We start from the raw sequence: 17,625 nt of genomic DNA, 5'->3' as shown, positions 1-17,625 counted from the left end.
TACTATAACCGAGGCGTTGTATGTACCTTCCCTTTGATCTAGCGATGTGAGTCGAAGGACCTTTAAGTAGAAGCCGTAATAGGCCCGCGTCCAGCAGTGTACGGGTGGCATCGTGTGAATCTAGACCGTCAATGGATGGGTTGACCTTTCAGCTTGTTTGCAAACGGAAATGGTCTAATCAACCATAGGTGCTTGCACTACATGTTCCCGGAAGGAGCTACAGTGATAAGTGACCTCGGCGACATCCGCACGTCATTCGGCCGGATGAACAGACTTTCCAGTACAGAATTACAAGGCGTGATCGGACGGGTCGATGGGAATACCTTTTTTTATTTGGAATTACAGTCGCATGTTCCAATGGAAACATCAACCTTCCTATGCCATATTGGACAGCATCGCATGAGGACTGAGGTACCACTGGCTGAGATACCGGACGACAAGAGATGCCTTCCCCCCCGCAGCCAGCCGTGCTATTTTCATAATTGTGATGACGGTTAGACGCATTATTTCAGAGATGACAAATCATTTGACAGGTGTCATGAGCGGGAGTGCTTATCATTCTAGCTTCGTTCCGTTTGCGGCTGCTGGATATCCGTTAATATCCTGCGCTTTAATATATACTAATTCAGATAGATAAGGATGCGGGACTGAGAACCAGATTTGACCCACCTTACAATGTCCAAAATGACATCTTCCATCTGCCTTGCCCGGGCCGGGGATCTGTGGATGTCATGTCACAGTGACTTCAGTAATGATAGAGCTACTTGGTTATACTGGGGACTAATGAATCCATTTTTATCATTGCCGCTGCGAGTGTAAGGTTGCAATCCTACTATACTTCCCAAAGTAGGCCCGAGAAGCTAACAGAATGCCGTGCGGCCCGCGCCGGCTTAGGCTAGCCGCAGAATGCCAAAGCACTCCCATCCCTGCCATTTTTCACCTGGGTTGCAGTTCTATTTCTTTATTTTGTATCGAGACAGTGAGATCTACACACTTCTAGTTGGTACTGATCTCATATGCTTGTGTATTTTCGCTAGAAGCTGGAGACAATACCAGTCAGCATTAAGAGGCATCCTAAGAATGATACCGAATTCGGGCACCGCATTTGGATGTATCATGTAGATTCCTTATTGGGTTGTGGCTTCGGAGAAATGTCAATTCCGAGATACCACCATACGCAAGTCCAGTTCGAGCAGATCTTATTCTCACTCCCAGCGGTACCTCATCCGCCACGGTGATATCTTTGCGTCCTGCACCGTCACTTCTTTGATCCCGCGCTTTGAATACCCTCGATGTCGCCTGTCAGATGAGCGAAGCACAATGTCGCGTACCACCCCTTCAGATGATCCGACAACCCCACTGTTACAATCGGCTGTGGCGAAACCTGTAGCAGGCGCATATCAGACACTAGAACCACAGAGAGACGTTGACAGTGAACTGAATCGACCAGAACTAGCTCTAGCAAGGTGGAATGGGTCTGCCATTCAGACATGGCGGGTGCTCGCTACCTTCTTTTGCTTCATTGTGGTCGGTGCGAACGATGGCACATACGGAGTACGTGTAAAGTTCCACAGATGTTTGTCAGCCTGCTAACGCATTCTTCTACCAGGCACTCGTCCCTTATGTACGTTACCCTCTTTTAGGAATCTTCTCCGATATGGCCTAGCATCTGACGAGGACTACTTTGGCGATCTAGCTTTGTGACTACTACGAATTAGACTATGCCGCTGTGTCTGTGGTCTTTCTTTCCCCTTGTGTCGGGTATGTTGCTGCTGCGCTAGTCAGCAATTGGACTCATGAGCGCTTTGGACAGCGCGGCGTTGCACTTCTGGGATCGACATGTCATATAGTTGCCTATGTCGCCTGTTCACAACATCCGCCCTACCCCGTCCTTGTCTCCCTCTTTGTGTTGGCTGGACTAGGTAATGGTGTGCTCGACGCCGCATGGAATGCTTGGATTGGTGTTATGGCACAGAGCAGCAGATTGATGGGAATCCTCCATGGCTTCTACGGCGTTGGTGCGGCATTAGCGCCGCTGACTGCTACCTCTCTGATTACCAGTCGTGGATGGCACTGGTATCAGTATTACTATCTCATGGCGGGTGGCGCCATCATTGAGGTTGTGACGCTAACTCTTGCGTTCTGGTCGGCGCGAGGTAGTTCGGCCAAGGTAGAGCATCAAAGCAACGGGAACGGAGCCGATACCAAGCTCTCCTGGAGGGAAAGGTTGCGCGGTAACCCCACAATACAGTCGCTAGAGTCAGCGGCAACGTGGATAATCTGTCTATTCATTTTTATTTATGCCGGGATTGAAATCACCTTGGGTGGTTGGGTTTTCACCTACCTTGTCCGCCAACGAGGCATACCTCCATTCGCGGCGGGTATGGCAAATTTTGCTTACTGGGCAGGGCTAACGTTGGGCCGTGTGCTCCTCGGATTCTTGACGACATATCTTCAAATCGGCCAATACACGGTGATTGTGTACCTGGCAGCTTGCTTGGCATTCCATATTGTGTTCTGGCTGGTGGAGGAGATAAAGGTCTCCGTAGCTGCAGTTGCCTTGCTAGGATTTTTCCTCGGCCCATTGTTCCCAGAAGCAGTCATTGCCTTGGCACATCGTTTACCCAAGCATTTGCATATCGCAGGTATTGGGATCGCCGTCGCTCTAGGGAGTGCTGGTGGTTGTGTGTTCCCATTCATAACGGGGGCCCTGGCAAAGGTGGCAGGCATCCAAATTCTGCAGCCAGTGGTTCTAGGGATGCTCGTTCTTTGCTTATCAAGTTGGATTGTCTTTGTATCGATGTCAATGCGGGAATCATTTTGATAGGCTTCGCCAGATGTTACGCACCGACAATTTATCCATGATCCGGGTTATCAATGATTATACTTCTTATACAGGAGGGCCTTCATACATGGCAATTTGCTTAGAGATTGTGGTACAAGAGCAATGGAAAATTGACCGTGCCCATCACTCTGTAGCTTTTCGTCCTGATCATTGAGTTGGCCGAGGGCGAGACGATGACGCCCTTATGTGTCTCTGAGAATATGCGAGAGGCTATTGGACAAAGAAAACATGGCAGCTTCCGATTCATGCACTTTATGAAAATATACAGGAAAGAACTTCCACTTTTCAGAACCTACTGTGGGGAAGGTGTCTGGGTCGCTACCATCACTTCAACGCCCGGGGCATCGAACCCCTGTATCCCTCCAGTCACAGCCTATCATATACTACCTTTGATTATTCTGAGCTCACTCTTTCACTCTCCGCATCATCTTCTCCAGGCTCATGGCACATCTCTATGTCCATCAGAGTGACTAATACTAGCACGGTACCTAGTGTTCATTCTGTTCACTTCTACACTAGCCCACCCCCACTAATAATGACTTCCCTTACATATCCAGATGTCACTCTACAAGTGTTCGCAAAGACCGCTATACTTCTACCCAGTCAGTTTAAGACAGTCACTGTGGAGATGGACAAATGTAAGTAGACTGAGACTTGATAGCTTTATTACTCACTGATAATTAGAGCAGTCACTATCTCCTACTAGGATGAACTGACCTTGATATGGCAAGCTGAGCCCAGGCAATGGCACGTTAAGATAGGAAGGGATGCACAAACCATGTGCGCTGAAGCTCTGTTCAACACCTCTCCAGGCTTCAAGTGGCAGGGGTTATAGTTTTGGCGTATAAGATTTTACCAAGGCAATATATAAAATAAATATCTTGTAGTTCAAGCAGAGGATACTGTGAGATCAATGGCATCTTGCCTGGTGATATACTGATCAGTGACGACTGTGCTACATCAAACAGGCAGCAAATTTAATACTTATTGCGTCAAGGCTATCAAAGAGAGAGCTGTGGAATAGAGCCGAATTGTTCAGGCTGAGTTGGTATAAGTTCTTCGGTAGCTAGTACCACACCTCTTGGATTTTGTAAGGAATCCAGCCGGATTCTGGATTCCGAACAAGGCCAAAAGACCAACATTGTTGCGAGATGCTATGCATCTTGCGACTCCAGACGTATATAGAAGCGCGCCGGGTAGATTGCTTACAGTCCCCCAGGGGTCGGTGCGGGGAGGGGTTATCAGTCTGGGATTCAGATTGCCTTGCACCCAGGATATATGCAGGGTACACACGGGAAAAGTTTGGATGACCAGAATGTGGAAGGCTGTAATACCAATGCACTTTTGGCCCTATCTGGCGGAGTGTCATATTGCTTTTTCCAATCTTTCGTTCTACTGGTCGGACGCGCTGCGCCTTGCAAGGATCCTGAATCACAGGCTGAGCTGGAGGTTAGGGAAAGGTCCAACCATCGTACAGGGACCAAGCCATGCACTTGTCAGCTGGTTTGAAGGCTCCCTGAACATAGTCTTATTTATGCCCTGGCACCCTTTCCTGGATGTCTAGACAAACCGGCCTCTTCTTCTTACTCACCACTGCTAAATACATGCTGCCTTTGACAATGTCAACCTCAAGAAATTTCAAAGTCTCCGAAGCTGAATGGGAACACGTCAAGGAGATTATTCGGTCCCTGTGGGAGACACACTCGCAGAGGTGATGAAAATCATGGCGGATGACCACAATTTCCACGCGACGTGAGTTACCATTCCAACCTATGGTACTTGACGTGGTTGTTAACAGCAAGTAGCAAAAGTCAATTTGAAAAGCGGTTGAAGAACTGGGGTTTCAGAAGATATAAAACGTCTGACGACTGGAGAAAAGTCGCTACAAAGGTTGAGAAGCGGAGACAAAACCAGAAAAACAGTGCAGTTGAGTATAAAGGCGTCCCTATTCCGCCCGAAACTCTCCGTAAAGAGATGTCCCGCAATGCTACTTTGACTGAATTGAGTCAAGCCACAAATGGTAAGTACTGGATAGAACCCTGGTTAGCACAGGAGCCCATCAGTTAATGTCTATCGCAGCACAGACCCCGGCAATTCCTGAAGGTTTTGCCATATTTACACCTCTTCCGATGAATGATCAATCAATGAGTGTTGAGTCCAACCATAGCTTAGAAGAGGTCGCGACACCTGCAACTGCACAGCCTGCTTTCAGTCTCCCTCCAAGCTTTGAAGAACCCAACGCCTTTGGTCAAGAAGAGGATTTGCCTGTGGATGCTGCAATTTTAACGGAAGAAATCCTGCATCTATCACCGTCACCTGCGGCACTTCTCTCCTTTATTGGAAATGGTATGATCGCGCTCAAAGCACCCTTCCCTAGCGCAGGACCCTACCAAGCACAACCCGCTAGGGAGCAAATTGAGCAAGAAATATTGCGTATGTGAGACCTCGGCGGAGAAGGGAATTTTAAACAAGCGAGTGAGGTCTGGATAGCTCTGCTGCAACGGATCCACAGAGCCGAGACGTCAGAGACAATTTTCAGCACTATGACCGATGTATTCAGAGGCGATGCTCTGCACTTTGATACAGCAGAGCTTCGGTTTGAGGAGCCACCATATACCACTGCGAGATTCGTGGCATTCATTGTATTCCTGCTCGAAGCTCCGGCGTCGCGATTATTCCAGGATCATGAGGATCAGATCAAACCTCTGGCGTTCCTCAAAAAGGCAATACTGTTACTCGAACATTTGATCGACAGGTATTATACGGAAAGGGTCAAGCGAAAGATCATCCCGCGATATGTTGATGATTTCATGGGGCCCGACCCGCCGGCTATGATTTCCATTGTAAACCACATAATGGACGATATGCAAGTTATGGAAGAGATAGCTACGGCTTGTGTGGAAGAACCTCTCTTGGTAGAAATCCTCAGATGGACATTCGTATATGAGGATTTATGCGTGGGTTACTTGGATCTCGAGGTAGTGTATCCCTGATGGGAAATGCGCGACTGAGAAATAGGTAGTTGCACTCTACTGAACACAAAGTCCAGTCTTAGCTAGCTGGTACCCCGGGATGGCTCCTGGAAAGAAGCGAACTAGGCTGGCAACACATTGATACTGCAATAAATACGGTAAGAATATTGCGTCATTTCTGACAATATCCGTCTGCAGCAGTTTTAAGACCGGTTAAGGGGAGTAACGAGGTACTTCGATCACTGAGTAATGACCCAGATAACCCGGCTATTGGAAATAGTTGTGGCCAGATTACTATGTTTGCGTGGGCGTGTAGCGAGAGGGAAGGACTTTCAGTATATACTTACAACAGGGCTACTTAGGGAGAACAAATCAAAGATTAGAGGGCAAGGGATGGCTTGAATGGGTGACCACTCGTTAAAAGAGTGGGGGTAATGGTTACCGAAAGCTACACAACCGAGTACTTTAGTGTTCTTTTCCAGATCTGCCCTCTGTTTTCCTAATAAAAAACCCCCAAACCGAAGGAAAATTTCTCATCCATCGCAAGAAGCCGGAACAAACTCACATATCGCGAGCACGTGGCGGCCAAATCCCATCTGCTACCCCGTTTGCATCCTTCGACCGAGCCGCCGCTGTGTGAAGCATCTCCAGCTCAGACGTATGGCGATACGGCCAACGTCTTGCTTCTGGCGGAGAAAGATCTCGCTGCGTAAGACGAGCAAACAACGTCGGCGCAATGTGTTTAATATGCACCTTGAGTGGTCTCGCCGTCTCGCCTGGTTCCAAAAGCCAAACAAATGGTCTCACAGTATCACCAGATCGTATAGCTTCCTCATCCACATACAGAAAGGCATCCAATCGCAGGCCCTCGGGCAACTCGCCTCCATCCCGCATGGAAAGAAACCGAGATTGAAGAGCAGCAACATTGTTGCCATCATTATCGATAATACCAGACTCCACGTAATGAAGAGTAAACTTCGCCAGGACCTCCTCGTTCATAGCCCGCGGCCGAAAATGTAGTCCATGATAAACAGCCGTTTCGATACGTTCCTTGAACGACGGCCATTCGGGCACATTTTTCGGAAAGAAGACCAGAAGGCCACAGACCGCCATCTGGTTCAGAGATAGAATATGCTCCTGCCACGGCACACGCAAAGCAAACTGGATATTCCGGACATCATGGTCACTCAGGGATTTCTCCGCCTCGCACTGCGCGACTACCCATCTTTTCATGATGGCATGGGCGCTCTCCCGCGCGCGTTTCATCTCCTCTGTGGTGGCGGCGGTCATGGCTCTCTCCAGGAGTTCGCGATCGGCAGCACTGAGCCGTGCCGCTTCACGCCAGAGTCTCTCATTTTCGCTGGAATCGACGCCAGTGGCTAGTATGACGGATTCTTTGTACGTTAGGGAGTCTCCGTTCTGGATGGCCTTTCTGACTAGTTCAGAGAGGCTTTGTCCACAGGCCCTGCGACAGAGAGCGTCCTCCTCTTCCGGGGGTGGGCGGCGGGTGATTGTTCTTCGCTCTTGGTCTGTAAGGGAGGTTGGGTCGGTAATGGCTCGATTGTAAAGAGTATGAGTGGCTTCATCTAAAGTGAGAGGGGTCCTCTTGATGGTGAGTATGACGTGTCCGTCGAACAGTGGGATACGTCTGGACATGCTGATGCTTTCTTATGCAGTGACTGTGTGGTTAGATGTTAAGTTGACTTATAAACACGTCACAGAATAATAGTTAGCATATCACCCAGTGACCCAACCGTGAGCCACCCATAAATTAATTCCCTTCCAGATATCACTATGTTTTAACCTCTGAGTTAGCATGTTGGCACCCATGCTTCCTATACCTATCTAATGATTAGGATACTTTTCTCCATCTTCTGTTCTTTCACTCAAGCCATTTTCTCAACATGCTTTTCATCCTTTAGTAATACCGATCATTTTTGGTGAGAGCCTGCACGTGACATCATTGTGCCCCTCACTTAGTCATTAGCCACTCTGTGGCTCATGAGTACTCAGCAGTGCCCCTCTTCCTCCTTAACAGTCTCTTGTACTCTGTACATAGGTGACATCTATCCACCATGGCCTATAGTGCTCTTCTGGCCCTGTTACAGTCTCCTAACCACAGGAGTGCATATCTTTCCATTCTAAGTGTACTGTATAGCTAAGAGCTAATCCTATACTTTTCTAAGTTTAGTGTGTCAGTTCTAGTTTGCAGTTCAGTTATGCAACTCTGCTACCTAATCTTGCCTAAGGTACTCTGTACACTACTACAATTGTAAGGATGGAGATAATTGTCATGTAACAAGACCATCTCGAAATTTGTTTGCTCCTTTTATACTCTATCAGAGATGCAGGAGCGTCTTTGTGGATGAAAGAGTTTGGAATTCAAAAAATATATTCTGGTCAGCTCTAATAGTAGAGCTCGCATATCGTCAATCGAGTCCTATAATACGGAGTAGTAATTTATGCCAACTAAGTTCTAGAGTGGTCCATCGTCTAGCGTGATTTAGAGAGGCAGATCAGAGTTGCAACTTTTAGTACCATGGTTGGAACTTGAGATTCTGCTGAACTGCAGATGTGCCACTGTTGCATCCACCCATGGCTTGGCTGACGAAATGGGTCATATGCAACTATTGAACCAGAAGTAAGACCTGCGAAAACAATAAGCACTGAAATTACACTAAAAAAGGGAACCAGTTGCTGTCATCCAACATTATATTACAGTTTCGTGTTTGACCTCAGACAGTCTAACCTCTGACTTTTGGCCCAGATGGTCGCGTTTAAAAAGTGGAGAGATCCCTTCAGCCCGTACGGAAGACTCGAATATAAATAATTTCCTAACTGCTCTCATTTATCTTGATTGCTTTGGACTTATTGCCTGAACCACTTTCATACCTTTCATGTCAATCATGCCAGACAAGCAAAATGTCGCAGCGTGGCTCCCGCGTGTAGGGGCAAAGCTAGAGCTTGGCCCAGCCCCAATGCCTGAGCCTGGCGATGATGAGTTACTCATTCAGGTAGGGGATGATACGCATATGTAAATCCGAACACAGTCTTCAAGTTTAATATCTTATAGACCGAAGCTGTAGCCATTCAACCAGCGGAATATAAAATACAAGATGGTGTCCTTCCGTTTCCCTTGTCGTACCCTACAATTATAGGATGTTCGTGAATCAAGCACCACTCGTCTGAGCTATACAGCTTGAACAGTTCAACCAGCTAATCTTGTAGCAGTGTGCTTTTCAGGAACAGTCGTTCAAACAGGCCCTGGTGTGACGCGTTTCCACATCGGAGACCGAGTTGTCACCAATAGCGCAGGAACTCTGCGTAATGACGCTCGATTCGGGGCCCTGCAGCGTTTCGCTTTGACTACGCAGCAACTTACGGCGAAGGTTTTGCTCTCCTTCTTATCCAGATCCCCTGAGTGGTTGGCCATTGCTGATTTAATCATTTCTGAACCAGATTCGTGAGGCATCTTTCGAGAAAGCCGCTGCTCTCGCCTCCAACTTGTATGGTGCCATGAGTGCGCTTGTCTTGCACTTGCACCTGGACAAGCCTTCCACCACACCTGATCCAGCCAATAAGACCAAGAAGGTTCTAATCTGGGGTGCATCCTCTTCATTCGGTGCAAATGCCGTCCAGATTGCAGCAAGCGCAGGGTACGCGGTTGTGGGTGTTGCATCTGCTTCGAACGCCAGCTTGGTCAGATCTTTGGGAGCTACCGAGTTTGTGGACAGAAGGCAGGCTTCTGCGGCTGAGGATTTGATTGCAATTGGTCCCTTCCATGCCGTCCTCGCCGCTGCGGACGCAGCGAAGGACCAAGAGGTGATTGGAACGGTCTTGGCTGCTCAAGGCGGGGGCACGTTTTTATCCACAATGGGTGTGAGAGAAGGCGTAAAGCTGCCCGATGGGGTTAGGGGGGTCTTTGCCCAGTTCTTGGACGACTACCTCGATCCCAAAAATGCCGACTTCACCAGCTGGGTATGGTGGGAGTATCTGGAGGAGGCGGTCGCAAAGGACCAAATCCAGGCACTCCCGACCAGGATCATGGGTGGGTTGAGCAAGACGCAGGAATCTTGGGATCTCCTCAGGCAGGGCAAGACTAGCGCTGAGAGATTAATCATTCACCCAAATGCCGAGTAGACACAGTTTATTCTCTGGTAACTGATGCGTACCACGAGCTCTACCAACTATGAAACTCTCCAAGTAGTACGTCCCCAGTCTCTTTGAATAACTAAAAGCTTTGTAGAGGAAAATTGTGCACAGAGAGGGCCGATGGATAATCAATCGTCTATTTTCTGTCGAAGCATATATTGACGTTCAAGTGATCCTTTCAGTGGCAGTTCCCACTGGAACTACAACGCTTAATGACACGCGGCGCTTGTGAAGTATCCAATCGGCAAAAGCACGAAGCTTTGATGGGAATGTCTGCTACAGCAAGCGCCAGCTTTACTGCAGGCTCGATGACAGCCACTTCTTCCGTTCTTCTCAACCGTGTCAAGCATTCATGATACCCCTGGAGCGACCAAACATTGTTCGGGTGGCGGCGGGGACGAATCAGTGTGTCATCAAGCCCAAGGTCAGCGCGGTACACCTTGGCCGCTTCCTCGAGATGGCCTTGTTCCAGGAGAAGGGCCGCGTAGGCATGTCGACTGGGTTGCATCCATGACCATGGTTCACTATATGGAAGCTTGTCATCAAGTTCGATGGATTTGCGCAGATGCTCAAAGGCCGTGGCGTAGTTTTGACGGCGATACTCGATTTCCCCATCCAGCATGGCCGCGGCCACGGCCAAGGTCTGCGTACACTTGCTATTATAGGCACGACGGGTCTCGGGGACAAGTGCACAAGTCTGCTGAAAGAGTTCCCGCTGCTCTAGGGCTCCATCTACATCCCCGGTAGCCGCATAGGCAACTCCCTTGGCATAATGTGTAGTTGCCGTCGTGACTCTGTAGAGTTCAGAGTCATTCGGTAATTCTATTTGTTTCAGCACCTCCCACATTCCAAAGCGCACCATGACATGTAAGCGAATAGACATGAAGTTCTCTAACCAATCAGCCATGGGCGGGGACTCAATCCGTAGCACATCTTCAGGGACTGAAGCCTCCATCCGAGCGACCGCATCCAGAGCCGTATTGAGTTTTCCGCAAAGCATAGCCGCATAGATGAGAGAATGGTAGTCGTGAAGCCGATAGAACGTATAGAAGTTGTATGGACCTTCGCGGCGCACATACTTGTCATCAGCTAGAGTAGCCTTGTAATTGGACGCAATCGAACGCCGCCAATCCCCGATCAGGATGTCGAGATGAGTTGGCATGTGGTGGATGTGGCCTGCATCGGGCATCAAGTCACGCAGCTGGTCGGCGACATTGACACCTAACTCAGGATTCGGCGACATCTCAATATAGTGGATGTAGAGGTGCAGCAGCCCTGGGTGCTTATCAGACCCTTTTTGGGTCAGAGCGCGTTCCAGTACCTCCTTGACCTCCATTGTGGCTGCTCTGGGATTCGGTTCGCCAGTGAACAGATCCCAGAGCGCCCAAGGAGTCTGGTTCATCAACGCGTCTGCGTAGAGAACTGCGACATCCAGATCGTCGCCAAAGGCTCGATAAACAGGCTCCATGGCCGTCGCGTACGCATGGTTCAGCGCCGACTGCTCCGCAGTATTGGGTGGGGAGGCGCTCTGGAATCGGGATTGGATGGCTTCGATCAACCCTTGCTCGATCGGAGTCGCGTTGTTTGCATGTTCTTTGGCCTTGCGTGACGCCTCGTATGCCCGTTTCACGCAGACCTTCAAGTCTTCCCTATCAAAACGGTCCCACGGCTTGTTGTAGTTGGGACCCACTGCGTACGCCAGCCCCCAATATGCTATGGCGCACGACGGATCGTGAGCGATGGCTTGTTCAAAGCAGTAGGCGCCCTCGACATGATTGAAGGCATAAACCCAACTAAGGCCCCGATTGAACCAGGTCTGAGTGTCTGGGTTGGAGGTGGTGATCTTCCGACCGAAAGAGCCGAGGTCGTAGTACTCGTCACTAGCCAACACGGGTGGCACGACGTCTGACTCATGAGTCATGATGGGGAGAGGCTACACCAAGAGTAAGAAAGAGTAAGAAACTCGGCAACTGAGAAGGAGAGATGATGATGCGAGTGATGACCTCTTCGTGACAAGCCGAGCTAGATATATATGGAGAGGTGGGGTCTTGAGCAACATATGACAGCGAGACATTCGGTCTTTGATTGTAGGCTTTGGCGATTCCTCTTCTGTTAATCGATACTTATCTGTAGTACGTGTGGGTCAACTACACCGACCTCTGTGGCCTGATATCAATCACTCTCCAGTTTCCATTTGCTCGGCCTTTGTGGCGATCTTTCTTTCTTGTCGGGGCCTCAGGCACGTACCGGGAGGATGACTAATATTTCATCACTCATCAGCTTGTGAAGTTGGCATGTCTCGCGTGGTGAGTACTGTATCCTATCCTATTCATCAGCTTTCCTTGAATTTGGCCTAGGCCTTTATTTATTGCTTGTTACTGCAGAATCTCTTCCCTGAGCATAGGAAGGGTTGAATCCGACGGCGACGGCTGACGTTTGATAGCCGCGCATCCAAGACGGTGTGATGGGCAGAGCCCTTGTGCAAATGTAAGCTTCAACCGGCCTCGTGCCCTCCTGTTTTTCCTATCCCTTGCTGATTGACGCCTTCCCAGTGTTTCAACAGTAGACGGGAATGTCATTACCGCCCCAGTCGGCGCGGTGGAGCCCGAAGAGGAATCAAAGCAGCTGAAAGTCTCGCGTGTAAACAAGTCCCCATCGCTCCCCCATACGTACATGGCATTGATAATGGAGCCTATCTGTCTCCCCTTTCCTCTGAGACCACTGGTATCAACAGTAAGCGAAGATTTCTTCAGCTTACCGTTCATCGTAGGCCCAGTTGTACACAGTTTCATTGGAATTAACCCATCTCTTGGTCCTTTACAAGACTCCGATGTTATCATCAATCATGGAGCCGCCATGCGCACAGCTCCATCCTCTGTTGAAACACCTACGGTGACATTGCGAGCATACCGCTGTGATCAGGGTTTGTAAGTTCAAGCCCATCTTACATGACAAGTAACTAACAATCTCACTTGGACAATGACCTAGAGTAAACGCTTACTACATCTTCGTCCATCCATACTTCCCATTCCTTCCCCCGCCAATTGTGCCTCAGTATGAAGATCGACCTGTGACCATGACTGTTCAGAACATCGAACCTAGCTGCTCCTGCTTGCCTTCAATAATCAGCCTGCGCTTAGCGGTAAAACACCACTTCTCAGTTCGTCAACTTGAAATGCGACTAGTAAATCCACTGTAGAGGATCCACTTCACTAAATACTACCTCGTATGGTCCTACCTGGCTTTGACGAAAGTTAATTGGCCACATCTAGAGCAATGCTCGTGTTGGAATTGCCGGAACGTCCTCGTCTAACCGGAGTTGGAGAGACAATAAGATATAAACACCTGGCCCTAGTCCTCATTTTCCATCCATTTCTCTCCGTCACCCTACTGTGGCGAATTGATCTCGATATTTTAAAAGCATAAGTTCCCTAAAAGCAACGGAAACAAAGGCAGGAAAGAGAAGGAAGCATGGCTCGAGTCCTCCTCACAGGTTCGTATTTCACTTCAAGAGTGAACTTTACGAGGGCCTAGCTTCGACTGACAGCACTAACAGGCGGTAATGGATTTCTTGGAAGCCATATTCTCGGTCTCCTCTTGGAGCGAGGGTAATGCAATTTACAACCAGCCTCCCGTCCCCCACCCCTAACTTACGTGTTTGTAGATATTCAGTCGTAACCACCGTCCGCAGTCACGAGAAGGCAGAGCAGATCTGCGAACGCCACCATCTACATGCATCTACCACTCAGCTACGAGTTATCATCGTTCCGGACTTTACGAGCGCCGGTGCTTTTGATGAATGTTTCAAATCCAATGTGCCCTTTGATGTGGTCATGCATACTGCGTCTCCATTTCGCTACTTGATAACTAATATTCAGTGAGAACTCTTGGATCCTGTAATTAGTGGGACTATTGTGTTGCTGGAAGCAGTTCAGAAAAGTACACTATTGGTTAAGAAAGTGGTATGCTTCCCGCATCATCGTGAAATGAAATAGACTTGGCTTCAGTTCCCGGGGTTGTTTTTAACTAATTGCAGATCGTAACATCTTCTTTCGCATTGATCATCAACAGCTACAAGGGGAACAGTTGGGTTGATTATACTTATTCTAAGGAAGATTGGAACCCAATCACCCTTTTGGACGCTCATTTAAATCCTCTTAACAGATACAGAGGTTAGCATTCACCTCCTTGTTTGACTGATGTTCCTATATTTGAACTAAAAGCTTTGATCTAGCAAGCAAGACTTTTGCTGAGTGAGCATGTTAGGAGTTTCTAGAGAGAGAGAACCCACCTTTCTCTCTGGTTATATTATATCTAACATTGATGTTTAGCCTGGTGGTACACCCCCTGTGTAACCTTGATGAACTTAACACATCAAACCAGCAGATCCGAAATTTTATAGTAGGTAAATATAAAGCTGAAATCCCTGACACAGGAACATTGTTCTTCCTCTGGATATATGTTCATGACGCCACCTTAGCCCATATAAGAGCAATGGAAGCTCTAGGAGTTGAGAATAAAAGATTCTTATTAACTGCTGGTTACTTCTTAAACAAGGAGATCTGTGAAGTCATCCAAGAATCCTTCTTGGAGTACAGATTGTAACTGCCAGAACAAAACGCGCGCGGTGGCGGGTATCCCCATGAAGGACTTTATGGGTTTAACAACTCCCAAGCAACTGAGAAGCTTGGCTTGGCATATTGAACCCTGTCCATGAGCATTACTGAGACTGTGATGTCGTTACAAAAATTACAAAACTAGGATAGATGCTCCCAGAGGTATGCGATGTGCTTCATGAGCATAGGATGAGCCAGATCCCATTGATCGCGGCCGGAGGGATCGTCGATGGACGCGGTGTGGCGGCCGCTATCATGCTTGGGGCGGCTGGGGTGGTGATGGGCACACGATTTCTGGCTGCGGAGGAGACAAGCTTGCCTCGTGAGTACCAGGAGGCAATCATAAATGCCGTCGACGGGGGAGTGTCAACCGTGCGGTCGAGGGTCTTTGATGAGATCTGGGGCCCGAGTCCGTGGCCGGAGTTGTATGACGGACGGTGTTTGAGGAATGCAAGCTATGATGACGTGGCCGCGGGAATTCCCATGCAAGAAGTCATGAGGCGGTTCTACTTGCGTCTAAGGGAAGGACAGGACAAGGAACTTAATGTCAAGGAGGCAGGAAGTGTGTGTGGGCTGGCACAGGCGTGGGATTGGTGAAGAAGATTAAGAGCGCGGCTACTATCGTCTACCAGGTACGACTGGAGGCAGCTAGAAGGCTGGAGAATGGTATTTCCCTCGGTGTATTGGAGTAGAGAAGCATGAACCCGGTTCGAGCTCTTCTCATATTCTAGGCTTTATCAAATATACCGCCATTGGACTACCTGCATGCTGTTTCTGACGTTGAAGTCATATTTTGCAGCTTACTATCAGTACTCCTCGCTACTCCGCACACAATGCCATGCGAAACCTTATAAGAGTTTCGTCGTAAAAGTGTATTTCAAAAGCCGAAGCTATCAGGCATGGCAATCCTTCCACCATTAGTACAAGGAACCTCAAAAGATACGATTCGCCAGGGACCACACTGATAACGAATGTAGTCACAAGCACCCTTTGGGTCAGGAGGAACGCGGACAAAGACGAGATAAACACGTATCTCACTTGTCCCAGCTCTGTAATTCCTTATTTGGAGTGCTGCTGCACTGACCTTATCCTTGTTTTTTGATAAGAGTCCAGCAGTATATTGGCCGTCAACATAGAGAGGGAAGACTCGGTAGGTTCTCGACCCATTTCTGAATCAAGTCAGGAAAGCAAATGACTGCGGTGTTAGTCATTTCGATGCTTGCTCAAAGTTCACACTGCCAGTAGGAGTCCGTAGCCACTCAAAGGCAAAGCCAAAGAAATGACATGTAACTGAAAGCTTTTGATGAAATCACTATCAAGATAAGCACTAATCTAGGCAATGCGGGGAAATAGACTCTAGAGACAACGGATTAGAACCTGATTACTTGGAATTGACTGTTTGACAATGATGGCTGTATGATTAACTATACCGATATGCTTGCTAGCTGGAACCTGGAGAAATCTACTTATATAGGGCCATTCGCGCCAGTCCGAAGCGGTGCGTAACTTCTATCCAAAGTTCTCTTTAATTAAGACTTCTGCTATTTACTGTATAACCCTGCATATCTCGCAAACCGCGCTGTCAATATAGCAGAAGACCAGCTCAAGTATTCCTCCAAAGGCAATCTGCCTCAGGCACCCATTCATGATAGAACATCTATCCATCTCGTCGACACCAAGGACAATCTAAGTGCTGCCAAGGATGAAGCTGTGGAGATCGATCATGGAGCAGATACCCAGCTCCACCGGTCTCCAGGGACTCGCCATCTCACTATGATTGCTCTCGGATCGGCCATCGGAATGGGAAGGTGGCTGGGAAGCGGACAGGCCCTGATCCGAGGAGGCCCTGCGGCGCTGTTCATCGGTTTCTTCATTAGCACTTCGATGATCTGGGCCGTGAGTCAATCTATAGGAGAGATGGCTGTCATTTACCCTCTTCCATCTGCCTTTGTACAATGGTCTACCATTTTTGTTAGCCCTGCCGTGGGGTTCGCCTTGGGTTGGTCATATTGGTTTTCTTATTGGATCACTATTGCCAATGAACTTCGGGTATGTCCTTCTAGGACGCAGACCATGAGCCATCTTATCAAACATGTGCTAACTTCTTTAAGGGAGTGGTCACTGTCCTGCACTATTGGACTGATCAAGTGCCTACCGCCGCCTGGATCTCTATGTTCTGGGTGGTCATTATCCTGATTAATATATGGGCCGTCAGGTTCTTTGCAGAAGTCGAGGTCTTGCTTCTATCAGCTTGGTGTGTCTGGGACAAAGAGTACAGCGTGTTGCAGATAGTGGCGGCACGTGCAGCTTCCTGGAGGGTTCATTATAGTTGAATAGTGGCAGTGCATTGCCTAAGACATCGGGGTTCGAGCAGACTTCATAAAAACTGTGTGATATGCATGTACCAGGCTAGTCACCGTATATTGCATGATAAGGTTGTATGATCAGCTCAACTTTTCTTACCTTCCTCCCAAACCATACTAGAGTCAAGGGATTGCTGACCTTCGTCAAGCTCTAGATATTCTCGCCCTCGTTGAATACGCTCAAGGTCTTCGATCCGTACTTAAACTTCGACAAGCTGAACCGCAGCTGACCCTTGATTTATACTAAAACATATCAGTTCGATAAATGAAAGAACATACATTGCAGGAAAATATCCATTAATATACAGGCCAGACAAACCAATGGAGGGTGGGTGGCAACAAACCGGGATTACCGGCATCTCGTCTGGTATCACCGCGACGGAATGTGAAGGTCCAGTCTACATCGCTGGTAAACGTACACCCGAGGGAGCCACTGGCGTGTATGAGCTGGGCGGAAGACCTTCAGCCTTCCTGGTCAATATTGCGTGGGAACTCCAACGGTTTTTACCCAGAACACCATCAGCCCGAATAGGCCGAACGTGTGCTACTCCGGATTCAACTTCTATTGGCCCTGGGGTGGTTGAGTGCGGGTGGCAGTTGCAAGCCAACATATGTACAGGGGGAGGCTGATATTAAGGCTATAGGTAGTATACTAAATATTAGGGGGAGGGGGAAAT

At 48.5% G+C, this 17,625-nt stretch overlaps 6 protein-coding genes across 6 annotated transcripts; 4 read left to right on the top strand and 2 right to left on the bottom strand.

The window, feature by feature from the left end:
• Positions 1 to 1,320: 1,320 nt before the first annotated feature.
• Aspvir_009633 (uncharacterized protein) lies at positions 1,321 to 2,824 on the top strand (the record flags this gene model as incomplete). Its single annotated transcript, XM_043272771.1, has 3 exons — positions 1,321 to 1,554; positions 1,610 to 1,624; positions 1,697 to 2,824. The coding sequence occupies 3 exons, from the start codon at positions 1,321 to 1,323 to the stop codon at positions 2,822 to 2,824; spliced, it is 1,377 nt and encodes a 458-aa protein (XP_043128706.1).
• Positions 2,825 to 4,568: 1,744 nt separating this feature from the next.
• Aspvir_009632 (Clr5 domain-containing protein) lies at positions 4,569 to 5,838 on the top strand (the record flags this gene model as incomplete). Its single annotated transcript, XM_043272770.1, has 4 exons — positions 4,569 to 4,597; positions 4,651 to 4,865; positions 4,925 to 5,278; positions 5,336 to 5,838. 4 exons carry the CDS (start codon positions 4,569 to 4,571, stop codon positions 5,836 to 5,838), a joined length of 1,101 nt encoding a protein of 366 aa, XP_043128705.1.
• Positions 5,839 to 6,378: 540 nt separating this feature from the next.
• Aspvir_009631 (uncharacterized protein) lies at positions 6,379 to 7,473 on the bottom strand (the record flags this gene model as incomplete). The annotated part of the gene is made up of 1 exon (XM_043272769.1): positions 6,379 to 7,473. One exon carries the CDS (start codon positions 7,471 to 7,473, stop codon positions 6,379 to 6,381), a length of 1,095 nt encoding a protein of 364 aa, XP_043128704.1.
• Positions 7,474 to 8,723: 1,250 nt separating this feature from the next.
• On the top strand, positions 8,724 to 9,957 carry Aspvir_009630 (zinc-binding alcohol dehydrogenase family protein; the record flags this gene model as incomplete). Its single annotated transcript, XM_043272768.1, has 4 exons — positions 8,724 to 8,831; positions 8,891 to 8,978; positions 9,049 to 9,206; positions 9,277 to 9,957. The coding sequence occupies 4 exons, from the start codon at positions 8,724 to 8,726 to the stop codon at positions 9,955 to 9,957; spliced, it is 1,035 nt and encodes a 344-aa protein (XP_043128703.1).
• Positions 9,958 to 10,147: 190 nt separating this feature from the next.
• On the bottom strand, positions 10,148 to 11,890 carry Aspvir_009629 (tetratricopeptide repeat protein; the record flags this gene model as incomplete). The annotated part of the gene is made up of 1 exon (XM_043272767.1): positions 10,148 to 11,890. The coding sequence occupies one exon, from the start codon at positions 11,888 to 11,890 to the stop codon at positions 10,148 to 10,150; it is 1,743 nt and encodes a 580-aa protein (XP_043128702.1).
• Positions 11,891 to 14,774: 2,884 nt separating this feature from the next.
• Aspvir_009628 (uncharacterized protein) lies at positions 14,775 to 15,182 on the top strand (the record flags this gene model as incomplete). Its single annotated transcript, XM_043272766.1, has 1 exon — positions 14,775 to 15,182. One exon carries the CDS (start codon positions 14,775 to 14,777, stop codon positions 15,180 to 15,182), a length of 408 nt encoding a protein of 135 aa, XP_043128701.1.
• Positions 15,183 to 17,625: the final 2,443 nt, after the last annotated feature.

Source organism: Aspergillus viridinutans, assembly GCF_018404265.1.
Source record: "Aspergillus viridinutans IFM 47045 DNA, scaffold_8, whole genome shotgun sequence".
Classification (NCBI taxonomy): Eukaryota; Fungi; Ascomycota; class Eurotiomycetes; order Eurotiales; family Aspergillaceae; genus Aspergillus; species Aspergillus viridinutans.
This window is presented reverse-complemented; position numbering and strand designations above follow the sequence as displayed.